Source organism: Stegastes partitus, unplaced genomic scaffold, assembly GCF_000690725.1.
Source record: "Stegastes partitus isolate 25-593 unplaced genomic scaffold, Stegastes_partitus-1.0.2 Scaffold1135, whole genome shotgun sequence".
In the NCBI taxonomy this organism is placed as follows: Eukaryota; Metazoa; Chordata; class Actinopteri; family Pomacentridae; genus Stegastes; species Stegastes partitus.
In genome coordinates, this window is record NW_007578866.1 from 219,524 (window position 1) to 240,102 (window position 20,579).

The window sequence follows — 20,579 nt, forward strand, 5'->3', positions numbered from 1 at the left end:
CTCTAGCTAATAAGAAGCCCGAGTGAAATCTAACTTTTCATCATGACAGAAAATGAGGGCGCGGCTTCACGAGAAAGGCGTGTGTAATTTTCGCAAATAGTCGATCGGGGAGAAGGCGAAAGGAAAAAAAGGGGAGAGATTGATTGGACAATTTCTGCGTGGAGAAGTGTTTGATTTCGATTTGGGAACTCGCCCACCGGCCAGTCAGCTCAAATAGTCTTCTTCATCATCTTCTCAGCGTAGAGTAGTGTCACTGTCTGCTGGTCAATATCATGGGTTATGAAACTCTCTTTCTCGTGTGGCTCTAATGATTTTCTCGGTCATTTCCTTTTTCTTTCTTGCATGTTGTGTCTATACCCTTCTTCTTTTAGCATGACAATGTTTCTTCACAACCAGCAGCATGAGTGCCTTTCCTTTTTCTATACTTACATACTTGCATCACCCTGTCACAGAGGATATCTGCAGAGGACTGTGTCTGTTTGTAGTTAATTCTCATGTGAATGAATGTGTGTGCGTGCATGTATATATACCTTTGTGTTTTTCTCTCCCCCCTTGAGGGTATAATACCCTAACGCATGTGTGGTAGCAGAGGGAGATAGTTTAAATGAAGTGGTCCAGTGCTGCGGGGCACGTTCACATTGACTCGGCCCCTCTGGAGCCCAGTGAGGGTGACACACAGAGAGAAAACAGAGAGCAGCTGCATTTCTCATCTTTTACAGAACATTAAAGCTTTGGAGAGCGTTTGGAAACATACTGCTTGAAAAACATGCAGATATGAGTTCACTGATCCCTATGCAAGCTAAATGTTTTCACTTGGGTTGGAAAGTAAATCTTCCAAACCAAGCAAGGTCTCCTTTTAATGTTTGAAAGTGTTGGTAGAGCTCAAAGTTAAAAGGTAGAAAATACCTGTACAGCTTTACTGCTGTTCCCATCTTGAGAATTCCTCAGAATTTAGAAAATATTGTTCTGTATAGAAGTGTTTCATATACCAACTGCTGGATAAGACTTAACGTTCTGGGGAAATTTATGAGAGCGAAATCAAAAGTAGCTTCAACTCACCTACCAGAAATGATTAGATTCTTTTCTTTAGTTGTAAAAATGGGGCTGTAAATATGGCGATGTATGTTCCTGTAAAGCAGAACGCTAACTGTATCGAGAAACATTGATGTGCTGAGAGAAAGATAAAGTAAAATGGCTTGTAAGTTCTCGACAGGGAGCACATCTATTTCCTGTGTGTGAATCTCTTGTTCCTGTACTTGACACCTCTTGTCGCTAAGCAGCTCACCATGACAGCAAGTTGGCAGCTCCTAATTGCCTGCAAGTGTTAGTAGATGCTGTATTTTAAGGCTTTGATACCATGGGTAACTTTTTGAAGTGGCAGAGACAAAGCAGTAGCTGTGTCCTTAACTCTAGGGCTGAAGTGCTTCAAATGAATGAACGTCTGTGATACTTCTGCAGGACACTTTGTGTCTTAGGACGACTGAAACTTTTGACCTTTCATTTCAAGGCGGTGCGTCCACTAATTATATTTAGTGTCTGGGCAGGCAGACCCAAACAGAATATGAGGCCTTCTAATGCATTGGCTGGGGTATATAAGGTTATCTAGAATTTTATTGCATTTATGTATTTATTACAGAACATGACATTTATAGATAACATTTATTGGGTTTATTATAGGCTCATATTTTTTATTGATTTGGAAACTGATTCAAAGATATATGATGTAGAAAGATATGATGTCTGGGTTCTTTGTTTTGTTTTGATTGGAAATCATTTAAAGTTTGAAAAAAAACAAATGAGGCTAACTTTTCTTTCTGTCTTCTCTTCTCTTTTCTCTTTCTCTGTCTCTTTCCTAATTGCAGTCTCCCTCCGGTGTTGTCCCATAAAGTCCTGAGTCCAAGTGTCAGTCTGGTTTAAAGACTTCAGCCTTCTCTGCGGAGTCCAGGTTGGTCTTCTGTTTACCATTTTTATCTTTTTCTGCTCGCATCAGTTTTCATCTTCTTCAGCTTCCACCCATATTTGTTTGGTCCTATCAGGTTTGGTCACAGCCAGATTTCGTCTGCATCCAAGAGCCTCGTGTCCGGTCCAGGCCGAGTTCATTTCAGTTTTTGGTGGAGGCCAGTCCAGCGTTTCAAGCTGGACGGAGGAGAGACGAGTGCGGCCGAGGGCCCGGCCTTCGTGCTGCGACACAGAACTTCAAATCTCATAGAAAACGCCACAGAGCGCACGCCTACAGATCCCATGAGTCCGCGGGAGAAAGAAGAGACGGCCACCTCAGGTTCTTCAACGAGTCACCTCAGCACCGCAGAGTGCCCCTCACACAATGGGGTGAGTGTCTGACACACACATGCTGTCGTCTGGTTGGTTCAGGGCCATGTGGTGCAGTGTGGGTCGACCGGTCAAACAGGAAAAGTGTCTCACCAAAGCACACACCCTCACATGTATAATTTAATAGGTGTTGTTAACAGGGAAGTATAATATTCTGTAAGTGATGCTGACCAGTCTGTCGGTTTAAAAACAAAAACACAAGGCATAAGCTATAAACTAGTAAACATTTATTTTTAACAGTTTCAGTGAAAGACCTGAATGTAAATTTAGTTTTTTTATCACATTTTTACACCCACATATATTTACAAAGCAGCCTGTGATAAAAACGTGCACCCACACTGGGGTTTATCAAGTGTATAAACACAAAGTAAAGTGAGTCACACACCACATACACACAAGCACATTGATTAAAAAGAGTAATTACTATTGCGGGTTAATCACATGCCCACAGTGTGGTGCCTTTGTTTGCGTACTCCAACCTTTTGAAGATCTAATATGTTAGCACAGATCAAAAATCAAGTATGATAAATGCTATGCTTATTGAAGATTTGAAGATAACTTAGCTTCTCTTTTAAAGTTGGCACTTTAAATATAAGCACAAATTAAGTGGGTTTTTAAAAGTACTGTATGATTAGTTAATTTTAATTTGGGGGAGATTATCCTTAAAGCATTTAACATTTTAGCATTAAAACAAACAGTTCAGTACATAAAACAGTGAAAGATGCAAGAGTCAAAGTAGTGCATCGTCGCCCTTCCAGTGAACTGCACTAAAATGCAAGACAGAAGCAATGTACTCATGTCTGTCCGCAAAACAGCCATGAAAACTTGTGAGCTTGACTACATAAAAATACAGTTAATAAAAAAGAGCACAAGATGAGGTTACGAACAGTTCGTTAGACAAACTTTAATGTAATCTATGTACCACCATAGCTGAGCACTCTAGCTAGAACAGTTGCTTCTTTAGTGCCTTGCTTGGGGGCACCTAAGAAACACAAAGTTGCTGATGGAGAATTGAGCGTTATGTGATCAGGTTTCACCAGCTTTTTCTTGGAACTAGGATTCTGCACGGTTTGATCATGAGCCTGTTTCCCAAGGTTTTCACCCTCCACCGCCTCCTTTTATTATCGACACCCTCTCCACCTTCAAGGCTTTTCAAACTCGATGATGAGTCATCTTGTGCTACAGCAATTAGCAGTGCATCATGATGGGCTCGGCTCAGCGCATGCCCGATGTTCAGTTTTAGCTCCTCTCTAAATCTAAAGTGATGGTGGCTATTGAATGTGTACAAGATTCACAACTCTAAAAATAGGCGTGTTATGACTATATACGGGCGTCTTCCCGGAAGGAAAGCTAGCACATTACCAAAAACGTGTGTGAAAAGCATCCCGTCAAGGCAACCTATCGAACTGATCAAACAAACGTGCTAGACGCTCTCTCGCTCTCTGGTGTTCTGTTTTAGTTGGCGTGTGCGCATGCAGTCAGAGCTGCTGTTCTTTTGTTCAGTGTGAAAGGCAATCAGCAGAGAGCTGAAACACAATAGTGTTTGTGTGTGCGCATTGTGTCGGCCCGCGTGTGTGTTTGTGTTCAGCCTTTTTACCTGCTGTAACACAACACGGATACCTTAGAAGGCGTTAGGGGCCCTTGCCCCAGTCAACAAGGGCAGACTATCTTAACACCCCACAGGCCACCTTTTGAATTTTTCAGCATTTTGCGTAGGTGTTAGCGTGCGTCTCAAGATGCGAGTGTGTGGTAAAGCTTTGGGGTTGGTATCACACTTCCTGCCATCAGACTGAATCAGATGCCTCTCTGTCTCCTTGTTTGGCAATTTGATCTACATGTTTTATTTATGATTTTTATACAGAGTTGCATTCTCCATGTTTATTTTTTTTCCTGTTTAGACCTTTTTGAACTTTTCCCTGTGGTATTCTGGTATTTGAGTGCTTTCCTGATCCCACCCAGCAGTTCCAGAGAAGAGTTTTGAAACAATAGCGTTCTACCTGCCAAAAGCCTCACCCTGTTACCTTTGCACCAAGTATTTGATGTTAGAGTTAAAATTCATCATGATGGCGCCTTTAAAACTAAGACTAAAGTGCCAAACTTCCAGTGCTATTAAAGTTCAATTAGGTGTCTTTTATAGATCATTTAATTCAATTCAGGTAATTAAGACTTGGAAGAATTTTGTGTGGAATTAGCTGTTAGGTCAGTGAGGTTCAATTGCAACTAATGAAAATTAGGTTATCAGTGGAGAGCAGTAAAGACCCCATTGAGAACTAAAGATAGCCAAAGAACCCAATAAAATCTGATAACATTTAGGGATGTTCCTAGGGACTAATTTCCCTGTTGATTAAATGGAAATTTAACTTTAGACTTGTTGACGAGTCTAAAAGTACGAAAGCCCTGGTTGTGCTCCAGACTGGGATCATTTTGAGCCCCTGTACCACAGTCATTATGAGCTGCATTATCTATCCATCGTCTGTGAGTAAGACATATATTACTGGTTTGTCAAATGTGGCTAACGACAGTCGTGCAAGCTCCATCAGCCTTGTGGTTAAAGTATACATGCCTGTGCTCAATGTGGTTACGCGTTTTGCTGGTTGGTTATGTGCCAGATTGTTCCGGCAAAACCTTATTTTCATTTCCTAAATCTAAATGCAGCCAAACCCTACTGCTTTGACGAGATGTCATCTGTCACACTTGTGATACTTACACAGTAGTTAGAAGTTGTTGTACATTAATATAATATTAATAATATGTTTAACCATCTAGTGTTTCAGGTGCTGACGAGTAAGGGGAGTAATGTTTGGTTCAGGTGGCTAGTTGTGCACATCCCTAATAACATTATCCTGTCCTGTAACCCTCTGGAACCCAAACAGCTTTTAGACATAAACACACATTTTTCTTCACTGTGGACTTATTTGCAGTTATGACAATCATGGCTTTGTCTCTTTTTTACAGCATAAAGTAATCTGATTTTAAAATGAGACCTGAGAGGGATTTTGATGAAATCCTGATGTTTAACTTACATCTGGTTGTTTTTCCCACGAAACCGATTATCACATATGATCTGCTCAAGGATCATAGAAAAATTTAAAATCTGACTGTAATTTTGGCTTCTTTTTTTTTTTCTTCTTTTTAAATGACAACACGCCTGTCAAACCTTCTGACAGGTTTTGGGGTTCAGAATGTTAAAAGGATTTCTATCAGAGGAAACAACAAGAAACCCTGAAACTAACTCAACCTGTGGTGTGTATACAAAGTGAGTTAGTAGAAGAAAGGGTCAGCCAAGAATGCAAACTGAGGATTTTTATTGCAGACACACACAAATATTGACAACAATAAAAAAAGGAAATTCCAACAGCAACAGCAGCACAGAACAAATACCAGTGAATAGTGCACACGATCTTGGACCTCTGAGTCCTTTGCACATCCTCTCTTTGTGCTGGGTTTTATTGCTTTTCACGCATCTCCGGTTAATGTGACATCAAGTTTTACTTCCTCTTATTGTACCTGTCGTCCATGATCACAATCATAAAGTTATTCCAGCATTCTCCGTACTTATAATGCATTAAACCCACGGACATTGTAGGGAACAAATCCGTACTCATAATTCTGACGTCCAGGCGCCTATCACATGCTCCATTGATTTTTAAAATGTCCCAGCCCTGCAGGTGAAGCCCAGTTTGATGCCCGTTCTCTGTCCAATGAGGCAAGACAACACAAAAATCTACTTTAAAGTGTCTTGAGAAAATAAAGACCCTTGATTTAAGCGCTCCAACTGTGAACAGTTTGGTAACATTGTCACTTTGTTCCTGTCCTAACACTGATCTTTCATGCCCTCATCACGAACATAAACAGAGAGAACAGCCTGTCTCGTGGTGACCAGGGCCCAGTTTATGTTTTTGACTCTGCATGAATGTGCCTTTGGAACATACCGTGTGTTTTTAAGGGTCTTGGCATCTTTTCTAAATTGTTATTGTCCCAAAGGAGCATTGCACATGTGTGAGTCACATGTTGAATCTCTCCGTGCTGTGCAGGGGTTATGGTGTACAAGGGTGAGCGCTCCTCTCTCTCGTCTGTTGCACATTCAGACTCCGCTGCCATTGGTCCAAGGATTTTCAGCTGTGTTCCTGTTGGTTGGCAGCTGTTTCCTGGATCCCGCCCACAGCTGTACAGTCAGCATGTGACTATGTTTACATTGAGTCCAAAGTTCCACTGGAGGAAGATGAGATTTTTTTCCTCAAAAGTCTCACCTCCTTTGCTCCCCCGTCAGGCTTATCGTCATCCAGCTGAATGTAGAGCGCCAAACAACTAATTGGAGCACAGGATTCGTCCCAACACACTCGGTATGCACGTGTCTCAGGTGTGTGTGTGCATGTGACTAGTCATTAGTCAGGTGAAAGTCATTAGGAAGATCTACATACAGAATAGCTAATGAGTCTGAGGGGAGCTGCATATGTGTTTTTTGTGTATGTGTGTGAGACAGAGGAGGAGGAGACTGGTCTTTAGGGACTTTTAAGAAAAACGGCCTCATTTAATCTCAAGCAGATCAGAGTCTCAAGGGATTTCCTCTTGATCTTGTGTCTGTATATCATCCCAGACTGGCTTCTTAGCTCATGTGAGAAGTGCTGGAAGCCTCTGCTGTCATAGTTACTGTGGACTTTGTCCTGCTCTGTACATCTGTGATCTGTGATCAGATCTAGATAAGAGCACATAGGTCCAAAAGTAAACAGAATCAATCTGAATAATTTACACAATCAGACTTTCATGTCAGCGATAAAATGAATAACTGATAAAACATCTATTATATAATCCTGGTATAGTCAGTCTTGCTCTTTTTTCCAGGCTTTGAGCCAAAGCTAGAGACACCATCCCCATATTTGATTGCCCCTGTACCAGGGTTTTGTCATTTTATGTTAAACGGATAACTTAAGAGTCTTCAATTATCATGTTGACTATATTAACCTTTTCACTTTATTCTTCATCTACTTTCCCATTAGTTAAAAAACCGATTACAACATTAAAATAACAGTCATCCAACTGTATCATCTAAACTCCGGGTGTGCCTGCTGCGCACTGATAAGTCTATTTACACTCCTTATCAGACACACACTGTGCCAGTTGCACACACACATGCTTACATGTACACAAACCTGTACACACGCATGCATTAAAGCAGTGTACTTGTAGAGTTCCTCCAAACTCCCCCAAAGGTCAAATTTTCACTTTGATATGAGTCTAGCTGCCCTTTAAACCGGCTGAACATGTTGTCAAATCTTTGTGTTTTTCGTACATTCTGTTTGAAGGGAGTCCCTCTGGTGATTCCTAGGAAATTTGTTCCAAGAAAAGTAGGAACACTGCACTGCTAAAGTATGACGACAACTGAGGTGGTGGTTAGCGAGCACATGTGACAGTGTGAGACAGACAGCCTGTTTGCACTGACCTCTAGACTGTTCGCTTCATACATGATGAGCTGTTATATCGTGAGCTCCCCGAGCTGAGGATGGACGCTTCCCAGAGGGATGGGATCATATCTTTGACCACACGCACACACACTTCCATAGTGAGCGAAATTGGACTCCACAACCTCTGCCATGATGACTTGTTGGAGAGACTGGGCAGCTGAGGTTGAGTCACGTGTTTCTAGCATACTGCAATATCAAAGCTGTGTGTGTGTGTGAGTGTGTGTGTCACTGAAAGCGAGTGAGGGATAGCCCGGATTTCCAAGAACATTATTTCTCTTCACTCTCCCCTTCTGAATCATCTCTTTGAGTTGTAGGATCTGATTACAGCAACTTCAGCTGAGCAGTCGGCAGCCAAACCTTCCGTATCACCTGCTGCTAAGCCTCAGCTCTGTGGCTTTCACGGTCTGGATTGAGTTTAGCACAGCTGAATTGACATTTTGCAGGGGAAACGTGATTTCTTTTTCTTGTTTCGAGCTGACAGCTGGTCACTTTCATGTTTTCATTTCCAGTGTTTCTTTGCAGTGAATATGTTTTGACACCAATGACTTCCTCTTTACAATCACCCCTTTTCACCACCTTTTATTTGGTTTATAGACGGCCAGATTGCAATGAAAAAACACCCTTAAAAACCCTCTGAACCTCAAAAGACTTGTTATTGTTTTTCTATTTTACATTTTTAGACAGTCACATGACAAAAATTAAACTAAGCTGCAAGAGTGTTTAGTAGACAAAACTAAAATTCTCCATAATGTCTTTTGTGACAGATTTTTTGTTGTCACTTTGTTTTGGCTGTTTGCTGAATACATACTTCAATCATAGGCGGCAACTTACAATTTCATTCATTAGTGATTAAGATATTTTTCAATTAGTTGATGAATCTTTGGGCATTAAAAAGCTGTAAGAAACTGGCAAAGAATTCTTACAGCGGCTTGCTAAACATGACCATATGGCTGCATTGCTTTAAGTCAAATTCATGTCTCAACCCCGAAGAATTCATATTATTATGACATATTGTAGATGAATTATTTCCTCATCACCTTGTAACATATTTCCTGTTTAAAGCTGCCACTGAGTAAATACTGAATGTGCTGCCTGCTCTACATGTATGGCTGATAGTAGTCAGTATAGTGGCTGCATTTGTACCGTTACAGTGCAGCAGATGCCCTCCTGTTGTTTTTGCACATATTGTGTGAAATAGCAGCGTGCATGTTGTGCATCCGAGTGCGTCACCATGCATCATTTGTCCCAGTATCATCTATGCAGGTGAGAATATACGTGCGTGTGTGTATGTGTGTGTACATACACTGGCTTCTCTGCAGGCACAAATTTAGTGATGGCATCTTGAATAGAGGACATCCTGTTGTTCAGTTATTCACACTCTTCAGGAATAACCTCACAAGCCACAGCGAGACTGGTAGCATCTGGATTTAAGCCTACACCTACATTACACGCATGTACGGACACACACGAGAGGTTATTACCGACACACACACACACTCAAAACCGCAGAGCACACGTGACTGTTTGGCATTCACCCAGATACCCTCCAGTCACATAGTGTACTCAATCACCGATGCTCCCCCCCTAACACACACACAATCGATGTCAGGTGCCACCTTTATCTCAGCTTTGAAACACAGTGGATTTATTAGGATGTGGTTTTACAGTTGCTTCAGGTGCGATGGAAACTCTGCGTGTCTGCGTCTTCTATACATTGCAGCAGACTGAGATTTGTCCTCACGCGTTATTGCACACACACACATCGTGCAGACAGATAGACAAACATACTTCAGGAACCCGAAAGTGAACGTCGACGGGCGACACGTCACGGTCAACACACGCACTCACACAAGCAGGGACCACGCTGTTGCAGTGTATTTTGCCTGGTGGGTCTTTAAAAATGGGTTAGTCATGCATTATATATATAACAGGACTTCTCTTTCCTTCTCTTTCTGCACTTCTCTTGTTCTCCTGTCTATCTCTGTCTTACTGCTTTTTTTCTAATTTCCTCACTCTTGTCTCTCCTTTGTTCTTCACCTCCTTCTCCTCCTCTGTAATAATCAGATGAACAGAAGGCACATCTTTTCTAATCATTTCAGAAGAACGTAGTGTGTGTATGGAGGAGGTTGTCTGATTTGGCATGAAAGAAAGAAAGAAAAGAGGAAAAACTGGCTGCATGTTTTATTGCATGCGAAATCCTTATCAATTTTTTCCACCTGAATCCACACACAACACGAGTGCGTCTGTGTGCGCTTAACTCTGCGTGGGTCTGTGTGTGACTGTTTGTTTGTGTGTCAGTTATGATGAATGACTGTGTATTTATCACAAAGCACTAGCCGTATTAATTCTGTCTCCGGCTCCCCAGCTGTGACAGCTATTGTGTTAGATTGAATTCACACTGTCTGTCGAAGCTTCCATTTATAAATGGGAGCTTCGACAGACAGCGTCGACATCTGTTCAATAAAAATTAGCTCTGTTTTCCTGAAATATACTCTGTGTTTTTGTTATTTTGCTCGTAACAGTTCTAATAATCTGATTTTGGTTGGATAACAAAGCACAAACGACCAGCAGCGAGCGTCATAATTCACTTCTTAGTCACTACTCCTCCTAATATTTTTGTGTTGACTTTTTTCTTGCGCACATTTACAACATCCTTGGATTCAGGACCCTCGAAAAGATTCTCAAGATGAATCTGTGTGGTTGTGAGATGATTGCAAGGACAGAAAAAAATAAAAATACCAAAGACTGTGTTTATTTTGTAGTCTTTCTGTAACTGCTGCTTATGTTAGGAAGGTTTGTTTCTCCAGTTTTGAAATGTGACATCTCAGAAGGCAAAGTCATTTATAGGTTAGTACATATTACACTTATTAGAGGAGGTCACAAGTCGATCTTGATCTGTTTTAAGGGGGCGTATTATAATTCAAAAACACTGAGAATGCTTCTTTTAGAGATTTCTCCTTTAATTACATTTACAGCATAACTACACATAAACAAACAGGTTCTTTCAATTCATAGTCTATTGAGGTCATGGTGTGAAGAACATAGTTACAGCCAAAGGCGATTTTCCCAAGAATGAAATCTTATTTCACAGTCTATGTTGTCGTATGACCCTCGAGATGAGCCTGTCAGACACCACTGGTCAACCGCAGGTTATGCAAAAGGATCAATAATGAACCTGGCAGGAAGTTCACTTGTCATGCTGGATTTCATTTGCATGTGAGAGGAAGAATTATGCAAGCTTGGATCAATAGAGGCACACACATGTCTGAAGTGGCTGCCATGTTCTCAAAGTAGCTTCATATTAAAGGTCACCTCTTCCGACTTCCACTTTTGAATGAAGCTGAGAGAAATTCAGACTGTTTGAACAAGAGCAAAACAACCAGTCCTGTAAAGTCTTTTTTTTCCTAACGTTGTGTCTGTTTGTTTTCAGAGCGTCCCAGAGTGCGATGAGGAGAGACGGATAAACGAAGAGGACGGCAGAGGAAGAGAAGGAGACGAGAAAGAGCAGGAAGAGGATGAGAGGAGCAGCGATGAAGGTTTCATGGGAATGACCCCGCTGCTGCAAGCTCATCATGCCATGGAGAGGATGGAGGAGTTTGTACACAAGGTAGGGAACACATAAATACTTAAACACCTATTTCCCCTCGATCCTTCCCTATAACTTGTCCGTGCAGATGTTTCGAAGCACCGCACCTTTAGTACTACTCCACATCAACTAAGTTTGTTTTGCAAAGGGGGGTTGTGTAACAATACTCAATAAAGCCACATACTAAAGGAAACCAATAAAACCATAAAACCAACAAAGATAGAGTTTTGTGTTCTGAACAAACTTCACTTTCATTTTTTTTCTCCAAAGTTGTACTTTATTGATTGTGTTTCATAAGTCATGAACCAAACTGGAAAAAGTCCAAAACACATGGCAGCTAGTGGTGGAAATCAGCCAGTTTGCCAGAGAAAACCGTGTTTTACTGTGTAGTTTAAGAATGCAAAGTTAATAAAGCCAGCGCATTCTTCTGAAATTCACTTTGCCAAAAAACTGTTTGAACATAGTTGTGGTTTTGAGGGATTTCACAAGAACATCTGAGGTGCCGGTTCACGTCCTGTAGGGCTTCTCTTCATCCTGCATGTCACGATATTTTGAAATAAACAAGTAGGCATTGCAGACATTAAGAGTTGGTCTGTTTTTGAGAAGACACTGCTGGAACACAGTTTTATGGACTCAGTGAAGTTGCAGACACACACTGAGAGTCTGCTGAAATTGCAAACAGCAGGTTGTAAATTAGGAGAATTAATCACTGGAGAGAAACTGTCAGAGGCTCCTCTCTCTCTCCTCTCGGTGTCGGGGGTGTTTACCATATCAGGCTTCACTTTATTTATTTACATCACTTGACCCCGATACTGTTCATTTGACACTGACACCTAGACTACACACACTCGTGATCACATACTGTACACGTAAACACACACACACACACATCGTGCTTTGAGGGCGTTTAGCAAACAACCAGCTGCTGAAGCTCATGAGGAACATTTAAATGTGATTAGAGACGGTTTTCTCATTAACGTTTTCCACCAGCCTCCAGGATCTTATTCCCGACTTGAGATGTTTTTATGTCCTTTATTAACCAATCAGGTGTGGGAGGGCCGGTGGCGCGTCATACCTCACGACGTGCTCCCAGATTGGCTGAAGGACAACGACTTCCTGCTTCATGGCCACAGGCCGCCCATGCCTTCTTTTCGCGCCTGCTTCAAGAGCATCTTTAGAATTCACACAGAGACGGGAAACATCTGGACGCACCTGCTCGGTAAGAAACGCTCACCAACATGAACACGTTGATCCCCAAAACCCGCCAGCTGGTTTGAAAGTCGTGTTATCTTTAAAAAGCATTTGTCAAGGTCAGAAACTGTAAAAGCATAAAGAATCATCAGAGTTTCACAGTTGTAGAACTACTCGTCTGTGTTATTCCACCAGGAAAAAGCTCCGAATCATGATATTTCATCAGGCACTTGATTTAACGTGTGTCATGTAAAACATTTGCAAAAATTAACAGTTTGCTCCCAACAGATTCTGTAAAAAACTAAAAATTCTGCACTCCTCAGCATAACTGAGAAGCTGCTAGTGACTCAGCTGACAGACTGACAGTCATGTGATAAAAAACTTTTCAGCTGAACTGGGCTAAACTGCAGACTGTGTTTGAACAGATCGGAGACAAAGATGGAAACAAACTGAAATAGTAAATTATTCGTTTTTACTTCAGTCACATTTTTTCCAGTATTGATGACTCCTGTGGGCACTGGAAAATAAAATGTTCTACATGCTAATTCCAGTTTTTTTCAATTTTTGGATAGTAAATGATCAAATAAATTCAGTTGGTGTTTTTTATTGTAGCTTTTATGACATTATAACTTTGTTGTTCTGTGCAGAAGACATTTTTGAGTTCTCTACTTGAAGCTGTGGTGGAGCCACAGGGCTGCAGGACTTTATGTTGCAGTGATAAAGAAGCAAACAGTGAAAATCTAAGAGGAGAAAACTGCTTCGGGTTCAGAGGCTTAAGCCTGATTTCTGAGACAGAGGCAGGAAATCACTCTGTGGCAGAATTCAATAAATATTGTCTCAGTTTCTCTCTTTCTATAAATACGTGTCTGCAGTTGTGTGAAAACCAAGATTCTCCAAAACGCTGTGAATGTTCTCACAAGCTCACAAACAAACAGCGCTGCTTTGCACAGCTTTGTGCGTCGGTTTTAAATGGTTTATTTAGCTTTAGATATAGGAGATTTTTTTTCAACATTCCCATCACTCTGATCCAAACACCTGAACGAAACAATATGAAGCCTCACACTTCAGGTCAAGTCACCGCCACAGTCACAGCCGCTGATCCAAAATGCTGGAACTGTAGCTTGTTTAGAAGAGACAGGATGCATCTGGAGAAACGAGGCAGTGATTTGTTAACTGCCAACTTTGAAGCTTTCAGTTCTCGGTTCAGTCTCCTGGTGACTGACTGTTTACCACAACCACATTTACTCCTGCTTCCCCTCCTCTTCCTCTCTCACTCAGCAGACAAACGTGACCAGGTCTCGTCTTATCCATACATAATTACTAATTCTCCTTCCAAATTGTCTTCTGTCTGGCACCAAATCCTGACACACTGGAGACCACTCTCTCTCTCTCTGAGTTAAAGCAGGAGTAAATGTTGCAAAGCTCCATCGGATGAACAGACGACCAAACTCCCTACTGATGAAGTTAGCCCCAATAGATGCTCGTTCTCTATCAAATTAATCTTTGATTAATTAAATGACCTCTTTACCTTTCTTCAGCTGGACTTTTTAGTTGTAACTGAGATGCTGTTGATCTTTCCTCACTCTGTGACCTCTGACCTCCACAGTGCAGCTTCTTGCATTGGTAGAGTAGAGAATGGTTTTTACAAAAACATAACAAAGGTGCACCTTGTAATGATTAATGCTGTCCTGTGTGCTTTTGTGCATAAACCTCCTGAAAGTGACAGTGATTTGATTCATGATTTCTCTGATCTTGTATCATTTATGGCCATTTATTTAAAAAAATCATTTGATTTTAATCGATTTTCACATCCAGTGCCCTTCGAAGCCGATGGTGACTGAACCTTTATAGATTCTTTAGATCTCGTTCAATCAGTTTCCCTTCCACACGTCAGCAGGGTCACACATTAGACCTTATTATCTGGTTTGCCTCCAACGTGGGAAGTGTGAACATGAGGGTCTCTGGACAGTTTCTGTTTATGTTTCTAACCTAAATCTTTGAGCATAATATCCCCTTAAATCCTAATCCTGAAGTTGTCTCTGTAAGAAGTCAGGAGATGAAATGACAGATGTAGCAGAACACACACACCTCGCTTTACAGCAGGATTAGGACTCAGATCTTGGATATTTAAAGTTACAAGACTAGTATGTTGTTCTTTGTTTATCTGTGTGTATTTCTGTAATGTATTACTTCACTCGCTTCTTTTATCCTGGAGTTAATCTTCATATTTAACCAGACTTGTTAGGTAACAAAACTCCTACACTGGCAGGCTCATTACCTTTATGTAAGAAGTCTTGTGTCGAAAGTTCAGCTGCTGCTTTTTGTAAACAAAGCAAATCCACAACATTAGTTTTTTGATTTTGGGTTTGCGACTTGGAATTAGTTGGATTATGAGAACTTTGGTTTCCGTCCCATTTGAGACTCAGTTTTTATTTCTGTACCTGCCCTCAGCCCAATCAGCTCTCCTGGATTGTAAACAACTTTTTTGTCTCACTGCTTCCACCTAGTGGTGTGAGAGAGGTAGTGCAGCTCAGTGTTGCTGTGGTTTGACAGAGATATTGTGATTATTATTATTAGGAGTGTTTGACTTGTTTAAGTGAGCTTTGTTTGATGAACTATATGAAATGAATGCATCTCCCTGCTGTACCTGAGAGCTTCACATTCTGTAGCAACAGCTGGAAACAAGCTGGAAGTTTCTATGAATCTGGTTGAGACGTGTTTGCAGTTGTTTGCCTTTGCTATTAAACACTCAAATGTTTCTCACCCTGTCTTCTTGTTTCTCCTTCTGCCTCTGTCACTGTTTCCAGGATGTCTGTTTTTCCTCTGTCTCGGTCTGATGTACATGTTCAGACCCAACATGTCTTTCGTGGCTCCGGTCCAGGAGAAGGTGGTGATCGGGATGTTTTTCCTGGGAGCCATCCTCTGCCTCTCCTTCTCCTGGCTCTTTCACACAGTCTACTGCCACTCTGAGGGCGTGTCCAGAGTCTTCTCCAAGTAAGTCATCATCCAGCAGTGGGAAATATCCTTAAAGCTAAACTAACAAAGCCAGGAGGCCGTTAGCTGTGTTGTGCAACCCGATCATCTGCTGTTTCTCTCTAGGTTGGACTACAGCGGCATCGCCTTCCTGATCATGGGCTCCTTCGTGCCCTGGTTGTATTACTCCTTCTACTGCTCCCCTCAGCCCTGCTTCATCTACCTGATAGTGGTGTGTATACTGGGACTGGCCGCCATCACCGTGTCCCAGTGCGACTTCTTCGCCACGCCGCAGTACAGAGGAGTCCGAGCAGGTAGAGTGGAAAGTTTTGAAGGTTCTGTTCTCAGCACGTTATCTTTAAAAAAAAAAAAAAATAGACACAATGACACCATTTATCAGAGTTATAAACTGTAAACCAAACAAAAAACCTTATCCATAGATTTAAAACTTTTTGACTCATCTATGACACACTGATCCATCAGAAAACTGAAGCAAATCTGCGCTTTAACTCTCGATATTTCATTAAAATCATGTTATTCTACGTGTCTCTTTGCTCCAATAAGGACTTCATGTTGCAGTGAAAATGAGCTCAGAGTGACTGAAAATGTGACACCAGTAAAAAAAAATGTCCAGAAACTGCTTGGAGTTCAGAGGGTTAAAGCTGCTCTGATCAATATTTAATATCGGGGAAGGAGGTCAGTCACAGTGATGAATCCACAGAGAACCATCACGCTGGTGTTTATGGCCCACAAAGTTACTGCTTCGGTTCAGCGTCGCCGCTCTGATCGGCGCTGTTTCCACACGTCTTCGCTCCAGACGCGACGCTAGATGCCCAACATTAAACAGGAGGCAGACGAACATTGTGAACCATTTAAAGAACCGTTTATTTCCTTCAGGAGTTGCTGAAGTGCAAAGCAGAGCTGAATAATGTCACTTTGCGTCCTCTAGATCTGTATATGAGCAACTGTTAGTGAATAAATTCACCATAAGAGCTGAGGAACGTCACAATATTGCATCTGTGAGCTTTTGATTCTGGTCCACTGCTCATCAGCAAAGTGCTCTCATTTGTCTGGGACAGTTTTGTTTTTTAAATTATTCTTTTCAACCACAATTCAAAAGCGATGTCTTATTTCACTAAATTGTAATTTAGCAATTTTTTATTTATTATTACTTTTTTCAGTTTCTAGTTCTTTAGTGACTGTTGTGAATTCTGCCTTTTCTTTAATGGAAGGAATTGAGGACGGCTGTACATGCTTTGCTCTGCTTGGTTTTCTGACCTGCCCTCTGTCTGTTCAGGCGTGTTTGTGGGTCTGGGCCTGAGCGGTGTTGTTCCCACACTGCACTTCGTCATCAGCGAGGGTCTGATCAAAGCCACCACCATCGGTCAGATGGGCTGGCTGCTGCTCATGGCGACGCTCTACATCACCGGAGCCTGTCTCTACGCCGCTCGCATCCCCGAGAGGTTCTTCCCTGGAAAATGTGACATCTGGGTGAGTGCTCTGATTGTCTATCACCCTTTACATTCTCTCTTTGTGTTTCTCTATCACACGTTACTCACTACGTCCTTGTCTCTCTGTCGTAGTTCCACTCCCACCAGTTGTTCCACATCTTGGTGGTGGCCGGGGCCTTCGTTCACTTCCACGGCGTCTCCAACCTGCAGGAGTTCCGCTACACGGCCGGAGCTGGCTGCGCCGAGGACGGCACCCTCTAACGCTAACACTGACCCGCTCATTCACTGACACACATGTTTTCGGGGAGGCACTGGTTCTAATAATATGCACAGAATCACACTCGCTCCTTAAACACACACCATGCTCTCCACCTCCTCCCCCCCCAAACTGAAAACCGAAGTGGCTTCGTCCCGCCGTGTGTCTGTGTGCGTAGTACACAGGATGGCCTCCCAGGGGGCGCTATTAAACCCGACTGACAAAGGGTTTGTGTTCTCTTTCTGTCCCTTTCGTCTGTCCGTCTGTCCATCCCCACCTCCTCTGGCTCTGTTGCTTCGATTATAAAACCACTTCTGAGACAGCGTGTTTTATAAAGCAGTTTGTGAGACTCTCTCTTGGACGTTCCTCCTGTCGATGGGGAGGAGGCGACACATCCAGAACCTCCCTTCAGTAATTCTACGTTTTATTCTAGAATTAATGGTTTGAGTTCAAGAGGAAGCATAATTGTGGCTTTAAAAAAAAAAACATTTTGGGGTGGTTTTTTTTGTGTCGAATGCTGTTTTTCAAGTCACTTTTTAGAGCATTTAGATATGAAAAAATGTGAGTGGAAAATTCCTCGGTGTGAGAGTTTGCGAGGGGAGACGTGGGGAAACGGGGCGGGCGAGGGGTTAATAGTCACTTTTAAAAGTTAAAAAGAAAAACACACAAAAAAAAGCTTTTCCATGTAAATAAGATTTCTAAATTTTGGGTTATAGATTTGTATTAAATATATATAAAAAAAATAAGAAAAAAAATGATATAAATGATGGAAAGATGATGTTTGGTGATAAATCAATGGACAGATGAGGAGGAGAGGGGTTCTATCTGCACTCGCTGTGGAGAAAACAGTTGGCGCTTCAAACAACTTTATGTCGTCTGTAAATGTGAGGACAGCAGGAGGAAGTCGTGAAGAAACTAAAGGCACAACATCTGAATTTTAACAAGCTTTGAAACTCCCTGGTTTTTTTCCTGCAGTGTCGGCGGGAAGTGACAACTCAAAGAGTCGCTTTTCTGGTGTACAAAAAAAACCTCGACAGACGGCAGTTACTGTCCAATCAGCGGCCTCGCGTTTGAGTCAGAGCAGCGATTCTCCAATTAGATTTGTGCTTAACCAAAATGGAAAAAACTACGAAAACGATCCAAGATATGTAGCGGTTTCCTTTATTTTACTGTAAATTGTCTGATGTATCTAAAAGATAAAAGCTAATTTCCGCCAGTTTATTTTTTCTATAACGTGCCCTTAAATGATTTATTGAAACACATCAAGGATAGCTACGATATTTTTTTATTAACGAGGCCCCGGAGTCGATGTATCACGTTGGTGCAGATGCAGTTCACTTTAGTCCTCCTCCTCTGCTGTGACTCTCGGTGAGATTCACCTCCACACAGAACAAGTTTAACCTGTCGAGAAGTCTATATATTGTTTTCTTTTTGATTGAGTTGTATTTTTATTTATCCACTGCTGTTACCATTATATTTTCGAGCTTTAATTTTTTTTCTCTTTCATTGGTTTGTGTGTTTGCTCAGCCAGAGATCATCAGGTGAGGTGAGGGAAGGGCAGGAAGTCTCTTTCACCTAGAAAAAAAAAAAAGCAAAAACAACAACATGAAGTTCCTCAAACAATCTGACAACGTTCTGAAAAAGTTCCATCTACTTCAAGGGCTCGTGAATAGTCTCAGATACTGAGAGGTTAATACAAGGTGAACTTTTTGCATTTCTGTTTTCTGGCAATACCAAAATCTTACACCTGCACAATGAAAACACTTAAAACATATAAAGACTATATTCTCAGCTTGTATTTCTATGATTGTTTTGAAATTTAGGTTTGATTGATCTTCTTTGCTTTGCTTAGAAGAAGAAAAAGATCTTATTTTCACTGTCTGTCTTTTTTTTTTTTCTTTTTCTTTTGCTCATTTTTCTGTTTTATCTAGTTTATGATAATTTATTTCTCCTGGGGGGGCGCATATTGTCTGTTGAAGCACACGTTCCGTTCTGATGGGAGTGTTTGATTGCAATAGACCTTTATATCTGCTGTATTGTTCTAATAAAAAGGTTTTTTGAATCTGTCACTTTGTCTTTGTCGTGGTCGGTGTCGTCCTCATAATGAGCTGCTTTCCTCTTTCTGCATGTTATTGCTGTTTTATTAATAAGCATTTGCTTAAAACAACAAAACCCTGAACATTTACTGGCTTCAACTGCCTAATTTTACAACTACAAAAAAAGAAAATAGTCCGTTGGATATAGTTTTTCAGCTTAGGAAAATGAGCGATGGATACTTTTATATTTGTGATTTTCAAAATCCACAGAAACAATAAAGGCGACTTACACATAATTACACGACAGCATAAAGTTGTGAGGAGCATTTTTAATTGTTTCTAGGTCACATTTAATATATTTTACTTTTAGTTTAAGCTCCAGATGTGGAAAATGCCGCCTGTGATCCAGAGGTCAGAGGGTTAACTGGACTTTGATTTCAGTTTAATCCAATACGCTTCATTGGCAGAATATCAGGTTAACAATGACGCCAAAAAAGGAAAAAAGAAAAAGATGAGGGACCGAAACCAATTTAATAGATCATGCAGTTCAAAATAATAATAGATTTTGAAAAACAGACATTTTATCAGCTACTACATTGAAATGTCAGCTCATCATCACAGATCCCTTGCTGCAATTACATTTTCCCTTCTGAAGCAAAGTTTAAGCAGCTCTCTTAACCTACAGTCAGTGAAGATAACACTGGTCGACACTGATTTTGGTGTCAACGTTTTTTGAGCTGTTTTTGGACAACTGCAATGTGCTGAATCCAAATGTTACATTAGTTTTGTTCAATGAGGTCAAAAGTCTGATTTGATGAAATATGCAATTTACTTGTATTTACCTTTACAAATGTTTACGCTCATCAACTTGTGTATCATTTAGCTTATGAAAAGGATTAGAAAGTGACATTTTAAAATCCGATTTCATATGAGAAATACGAAAATAAATCAATCGCTCATGTCAAAAAATGTAATCGATTTAGTGGTAAAATCGATTTTTTTTTTAATCGAATTGGCATAAAAACGTAACCTGATACAGAAAAGCAGATGTCATTTTTTGGATTCAGCGTTTCAAAAATGTCCTAAATCAGTTTTTAAAAAATCCTAGACACCTTCAAAAAAGTATTTTTTGTAACCCAGTGTAATCAATCAATAATCTGTTGAAATTAATCAAACATAGACAACATGCTGAGCAACTGTTTTTTTTCCTTCTGACGCTTAATGTTTGCTACCAAATCACTTTGGTTACTTGAGGAAGTTTAAGGACAGACAAGGTCACTGAAATACTAGATATTA

The 20,579-nt window shown here is 41.0% G+C and overlaps 1 protein-coding gene across 1 annotated transcript in view; it reads left to right on the plus strand.

Annotated features, from left to right (window-relative positions):
- The window catches only part of adipor2 (adiponectin receptor 2), a 31,180-nt gene extending 11,866 nt beyond the window's left edge, over positions 1-19,314 (plus strand). Inside the window, exons 2-9 of the mRNA XM_008296558.1 lie at positions 1,863-1,945; positions 2,037-2,328; positions 11,221-11,397; positions 12,424-12,595; positions 15,375-15,561; positions 15,667-15,854; positions 16,838-17,031; positions 17,124-19,314. Of these exons, the coding sequence (XP_008294780.1) occupies positions 2,242-2,328; positions 11,221-11,397; positions 12,424-12,595; positions 15,375-15,561; positions 15,667-15,854; positions 16,838-17,031; positions 17,124-17,252 (1,134 nt within the window). The 5' untranslated portion in view covers positions 1,863-1,945; positions 2,037-2,241 and the 3' untranslated portion in view covers positions 17,253-19,314. The remainder of the gene's footprint in view (positions 1-1,862; positions 1,946-2,036; positions 2,329-11,220; positions 11,398-12,423; positions 12,596-15,374; positions 15,562-15,666; positions 15,855-16,837; positions 17,032-17,123) is intronic.
- Positions 19,315-20,579: the final 1,265 nt, after the last annotated feature.